This window comes from Phascolarctos cinereus, unplaced genomic scaffold, assembly GCF_003287225.1.
Source record: "Phascolarctos cinereus isolate Bilbo 61053 unplaced genomic scaffold, phaCin_HiC Scaffold_9;HRSCAF=440, whole genome shotgun sequence".
Lineage (NCBI taxonomy): Eukaryota > Metazoa > Chordata > Mammalia > Diprotodontia > Phascolarctidae > Phascolarctos > Phascolarctos cinereus.
This window is the reverse complement of record NW_027556402.1, coordinates 246,058,751-246,065,564: the sequence shown is the minus strand read 5'-3', so window position 1 is coordinate 246,065,564 and position 6,814 is coordinate 246,058,751. Positions and strand designations below refer to the sequence as shown.

General features: G+C 36.1%; 1 protein-coding gene across 1 annotated transcript; it reads right to left on the bottom strand.

Annotated features, from left to right (window-relative positions):
* Positions 1-5,063: 5,063 nt before the first annotated feature.
* On the bottom strand, positions 5,064-5,981 carry LOC110199493 (olfactory receptor 4C12-like). The gene is given in 1 exon segment (XM_020974382.1): positions 5,064-5,981. A coding segment is annotated over 1 exon segment (918 nt).
* Positions 5,982-6,814: the final 833 nt, after the last annotated feature.

Genomic DNA, 6,814 nt, shown 5'->3' with positions numbered 1-6,814 from the left:
ATCTTCCACCTAATGACAAACTCCTAAAAGGCCCTGGACTTTTCCACCTGGTCCAGATGCCTGGAATTCACCTAAGGCATCTGTCCCTTCCCAGTCAATAATCCTTTTAAATTCCCTTTCATTGTGGCCCTTATTGTTACCTGGCCCCACCTCAGGCTATTTAGTCATTATTTAATCCCATCTAGACTACTTCCCTGTTATCTCCCAGTCACCCAAACTACTGGCCACTCCTTAACCACATTCAAATATTCCCACTGTCTTTCTGTACATAAATGTCCATCTTGACCCTATTAAATTGATCAGATGACTTAAGAGTCTGGCAGGCTTGTATTGGCATCATAAATAGCTCAGATTCTTAAAATCTAGCCTGCTTGTTAATATAAGCATCAAAAATGTGCAACTTCTTAAAAATCTTACCCACTTGTATTGGCAAAACAATAAACCTTGTCTCTGACTGAAAGAAGGCTTAAGTTGAATTCTTTTGAGGTAGACTTGCACCTTTTGCCCTTGAATTTTGTGGCTCCCAGCACCCCTGGATCACACCAGTGGTACGTAATGAACATTTGTTGATTGTTTACAATATAAGTCTGCTTCCTAAATGCCTACTGAAGAAGAAAGTCTAGTTAAGAAGAGGATTGGAACTGAAAAAACACCTTTAAAGATCTTAAAACTCTCCTTGGTATCAATCAGAATTTTTTTTTTGACAGCAAGAAAGATAGGGAGATACGCAGACAAAATTTGTGATAATCTGTCTGTATTTCTTTTGAGGCACAGCTGATTAAAACATGTAGAAATTAAATTGCAAAGGACTGTATTAATGGAATATTACATTGTTTAGGGTAAGAGTTGTGGTTATTGATGACAGATGCATGGTAAACTGAATAAGCTCATTGGAGCAGTTTCCCAATGAAGGGAAAACACATACACACACACACACACACACACACACCCCTGATCAGTTTATAATCCCCCAATATCTTTGTAATAAGTAGCCTAGAACCAGAGATTATTTACTCATAGTAAACAGATTTCATCCTGGGGTGCTATCCCAAATCACACTCTTTGGATCATTTTGTACCCACCCAGGGTCTCCTTAGGAAGATCAAAATAAAGCTTATGTCTCCAAGATATGGGCCAAATGAACCCGGTTCCTATATAAGCATTCAAGAAATAATAATTATCATACTGTTTAAAAGAGTGCAAAGCCTTTTCCATTTGCTCGTTCATTTATTCCTCACAACAACACTGTGAAGTAGGGGCTGTTATTATCCCTCTTTAACATATGTGAGTGTTGAGGCTGAGTTTAAGTTACCTTTACTGGGGTCAGGCACTTAATAAGTGGCTGTGGCAGGATTCAAACTTAGGTCTTTCTGGTGACAACTCCAATCATCTGTATACACTGTCACCTATAGGTCCCTATGAATATTATGGGGAAAAAATGGTGTGTCTTTCAATTGATAATAATAATAATAATAATATCAAAAATAAAGGAAAGTCAGTACTGCAAGCAACTGTCCTCCCACTCTCTCCAATTCATTATACCACATTGAGTATGGAGGGTTATTTTTATTGGGGATGATTTGATTGGCTCAGAACATTATATATCAGAGCTAGATGTTAAGGTTCCACCTGTTAAAGAGAATCTTTAGTGTACAATCTCCCCACTTTAGAGACAAATATACAGAGCTAAGCAGAAACCAACAAGCATCATGGTAGAGCTATATCTCAGGGTACATTTGTGTTGACAACCTTTGGATGGACAAAGTACTGGATTCGTTAAAAGTGAAGGCTGCTGTGTTGAAGTGGAAAAATCATTAAATTGCTACTGTCAGAAAAGCCACTTGATGATCACTTTGATCAAATCATTTCACCTCTGTTAGTCCTTTCTTTTTTTATCTTTAGGTTACTAATCCTTGCAATACCCACTTCATATTTTTTTAAAGAGTTAAATGAAGCATGTTAGTATTACAGAACTGGAGGAGAATGCCCTCTCCACAGTATTTCTGGATAATGAAGCACCTGACTGCAGACTGCCAGTCTAGTCACAAACTCTGATTCCTGTCATTCTAGGCATCCCATATCCATAAAATTATTATTTTTTTTTCTTTAATCTTTATGAAACTGTGAGAAATAGGGTTCAGTTGCTCCTTGGTAGGGTTAGGAGTTTAGCCCAAGCATGCAGTCACAACTCACTGCTCCCCTAGAAACATAGCATGTGTCCTCCCTTAAGAAACAAAACTTAAAGTGAAATGAGCAAAGGAGACAGTTATTTATGGTTCTTGCAAGAAGTGGGTGTGTGGTACCCCCAAAAGACACACGCCCTGTACAGAAGCAAGAGCAAGCTTTGTATGATTAGTTCAGTCTTCCTCCTCCCTCCAGAATGAGGATTGGTCCAGATTCTTTTGGGTTACATGCCTCCTGATAATCTCACTTCATAATATGTCTCCCCCCCTGTCAACATATGGAACGTGCCTAGTTTCCTGCTACTGCTTCCTCGTAGGTGGAGAAGTTAATATTAATAAGCCCATTACACACACGCACATTCTAAGCTTAATCTGTTCTACTTTCCAACCTCTTTAACCAAACAACCACTTTTAGCCCTTTCTAGAATCTTTGACCTAGAACTACCTTTTCTCTCAATTTTCTTATATGGAAATATATTAGTTCCTTACCTCTCACAAAACAGTGACCTATTATTCAAAGATCTATTCTCTTTATTCAATCAAAATCAAAGGCTTGTTCCACAGAATAACCCTTTAAGTATTTGATTATAAGGACAATGTTCCTTAAAGGTTATTTTTCCCTCAAATTGCTTCAATCAACTAAAAATAATACCTCGCAAAAATCAATACAGCATGTACTACGTATTAGGCAATATGTTATGACTAAAAATATGGGAGGAAAAGCCCCTTTTTTCAAGAATTTATTTTCTGCTGTTCTCTGATAGGGTATAGTTTCTGGTTATCTCACCATCCAGTTCTCCATCCCATAGGAGTGATACAATTTGACAATTCCCTTCTTAAAATGCTGTGACCAGAATGAAGCATAATGTTCATAAACTATCTAACACTCCATTTCTCAAGTGCCAGAGAGGGTGGAGCAGGCACATTTGAAAGCCATTTTCCCAAGCTGTAGTCAAGCTGAAGGATTTTCATGTCTAAAGAGTAGTCCTCTCCCTTCCCAGTACTGGGGGAATAGCTGTAAAGTCTTGGCTTACCTCCTCATTAAAACACCCACCAATAGGGATTGCTAGAGGAGTTCTCAGTTGTGTGCTTTCAGGCAAATCAGAAGGAAGATACATCTGGGAAAAAATCCTTGGCCAGCCTTCGTTCCTGTTTTTTGGCACAAAAGGTTAGAAAGCCAATAAGACCCAGGTTGCATGTCTCTGCTAACAAAGAATATCTCTCTGGGATAATAGTCTTTGCTTTCCCTTTGTTCAATTCCAGTATATATAGATATAGATTAGATATAGATTCACAGATACATATATATATGTATATCTATATGTATACACACATACATATAATACACAAAGGTATACTGCGTGTATGTGTATATGTATGAGTACACATATAAGTGTGTTTGTATTACATAGCAACTTCTTGCTGAGTTCTGTGGTTTTACAAATGCATTCACTTGTTTTATTTGCATGTCAGTATTCTAACTCATCTTGACCTTCCAGTTTACTGAAACTCCCAGATTTTCCCATATTCTCTAGCCACTTTTAATCCAACTCACACCAATCATACTCCTATAAAGTTATATTCATGCCATATTGCCTTGTGTGTAATCTTCTTTTCAGCTGTATTCCTACATAATTTGTCCCTGTAGCTCTGAGATCAGAAATCACAGTAATACTAACCTTGCTGGCAATATCATTACAGTCATTTGCCCTATGAATTCATTTACCATTCTACCTCAAAAAAACTCTGCCTAGCCATAATTCTCCCTGTTACGTAGTCTTCCCCATTAGAACATACACTTGTTGAGGAAAAAAATTATATGACCTTTTATATTTGTGCTTCAATTGTTTGTTTTGGTTTTGGCAATATAATAAGCACTAATTAAATCATTTCCATTTATTCAGTATCCATCCATCCTATCCAGTTGCATTTTTTTAGGTCAAATGTAGTAAGTGCTCTATGTTTCTGACAATCTCCCCAGCTGGTTCCATTTAGGTATCAATACATCTGCAATCTCCATTCTATAACATAACCCTTCCCCAGTGCCTAGACTAATACCCTCCTAAGGTTGATCTCTTAGAATTCATAGCTCCATTCAAGTCTCATGTTAAATATAATCTGCCATAGAAGATCTTTCTTATTTCCATTTTAAGTACAAATGTCTCCTTTACTACCTCATTTTTTTTTACTTAACTGTGTATGTATTCTTTCTTCCCAGTATAATTTTAGTCCCTTAAAGGCTTAAGGTCAAAGACTTTTTTTTTCTTTTGTGTCTTTGTATCCACAGAAGCTACTATTGTCCTTAGAATATATTAGATTCTATGTAATTTCTAGCTCCTTTACAGTAACTGCTAATATTTTTTTTCTAATTAGGATTGTTTCATTATTCTCATGTTTTAAGATCTTTTGGTATCCTAATTTTGTCCTTCAACACATTAACTGTCTTTCCCAGCCTTTGATTTTCTCCTCTTTGATAAACTTGATGATTCCCCACATTGTCTATGCCTTTCTAGAAGTGATAAATATAAGTGTTTAAGAGAAAGCAAAGGTCTAGGTATCACTTCAACAGAGGCCATCCAAAATGATGCTGACTAAATAATGTCCACCGTTTTGAAGTAGTCCTTAACAATGTTCATAATGCACCTAAATATAATATCATTCAACTCATGTCTCCCACTTTTCACCTCTATCTTTTGTCTGCTGTGTTTATAAAATGCAGTATTACTATGGTTAAAAAGTTCAACTATTCTATCCATCATTAGAAAAATTAAAAAGCTTTGTGTTCAATTTAGTTATTAGAAATACAATTTCAACAAAAATATTTTTATGCTATTATCATTCATGTTAATAGCCACTTCCCATTATTGTTTATTTCTCACCCTAAAGCATTCTTTGGCTCCATAATTTTCTCATGGCATTTTTGACTTCTTCATTCCTTAGTGTGTAGATTAAGGAATTTAACATAGGAGTTATCATTGTATAAAACACAGCCATGGCCTTATCAATGGGAAAGGTAGTCATAGGTCATAGATATGCAAACACACATGGCACAAAGAACAAAATGACCACCACAATGTGGGATACACAAGTTGAGAGAGCTTTGCACCGCCCTTCTGAGATGTGAGTCTTCAGGGAGTTCAAAATGATGATATAGGATGTGAGAAGCATGAAGAAAGTGAGTATGCACATTATTCCACTATTGGCAGCAACAAAAAGGCCAAAAGGATGGATGTCAGCACAAGAGAGTTTCAGCAAAGGAAAGAAATCACAAAGAAAATGGTCAATGACATTGGGACCACAGAAAGGTAGCCAGATGATGAATAGAATAATTAAAGTGGCATGAACAAAGCCTCCTATCCAGGCCAATCCCACCAAAAGAATACATATTGATCTACTCATGATGGTCAAGTAATGCAGGGGCTTACAGATGGCCACATACCTGTCATAGGCCATCACCATTAGCAGGATGACCTCAGCTCCAGCAAAGAAATGTTCTGCAAAAAGCTGGGTCATACATGCATTGAAAGATATTGTTTTCCTGTAAGAGAGTGAATCAACTGTCATTTTGGGGCCCATGGAAGAAGAATAACAACTATCTAAGAAGGATAAATAAGAAAGAAATACATACATAGGTGAGCTTAGCATCTGACCGGTTGCAATGGTGATGACAATCAGCGGATTTCCTACCAAAGTCAACAAGTAAATGAGTAAAAAGACCACAAAAAATATTTTCTGCATCTCAGGATTCTGTGTGAGACCCAGAAGAATGAATTCAGTCAAATTGTTTGCACCATCCATCTTTATGTTTTTGATGATGGTCATATAAATGAAAATTGGTTCACCTGAAAAGAGGGGAAAAAACGTAATTAGATATGCATTGAATTACGTAGGCAGGTAAAACAATCCAAATGTCAGAATTTCAATCAAATCAAGATATAATTAAGTAACCATTAAGTAAAAACTATGCCTTAAGAAGACTACTTTCTACAACATTCCTAAACAAGGTTATTCATATTTTTTTTGGTTAATAATCTCCAATGAATGTGAATCTGTTTCCCTGTGAAGCATCACATTCCAAATGAAAATTATATAGTCTCTTTGTCTTTCTCTCTGTCTTTGTTTATAGAAGATAGGTCATTTTTTTTTCAAATAGAAAACATACATAGGTAAAAAAAAAAGTTGCTCTCAGAATTCCATTGCTGGATAAGTAGATGAATATTACTATAAATCCTAAGACTCCAAAGCTCCCATTTCAGATCAGTATGCTCTTCTAGTTTTATAACTAAAATTAAGTAAATTATTTGACTTTCTGTCCAGGAAAAAATTATATCAATATCTACCACTCTGATATGTTAACTGAAGAAAATGGTCATCAGGCACATGAACTTTGAATTCAAAAGAACATAAATTTTGAATTGGAAGGGCACTGTATCATCATTGAGCCTAATTCCCTCAATTTACAGAAGAGGAAACTGAGAGTTCAAGAAACAACATGACTCTTCTAAGGTCACACAGGTACTGATAAGTACTCAAAATTTGCAACCAAGTCTTCTAGCCCCAAGTATGGCATTTGCTTAACTACATCATTTTTGTCTTTCATACTTCATTTAAAAATTAACTACATATTCATT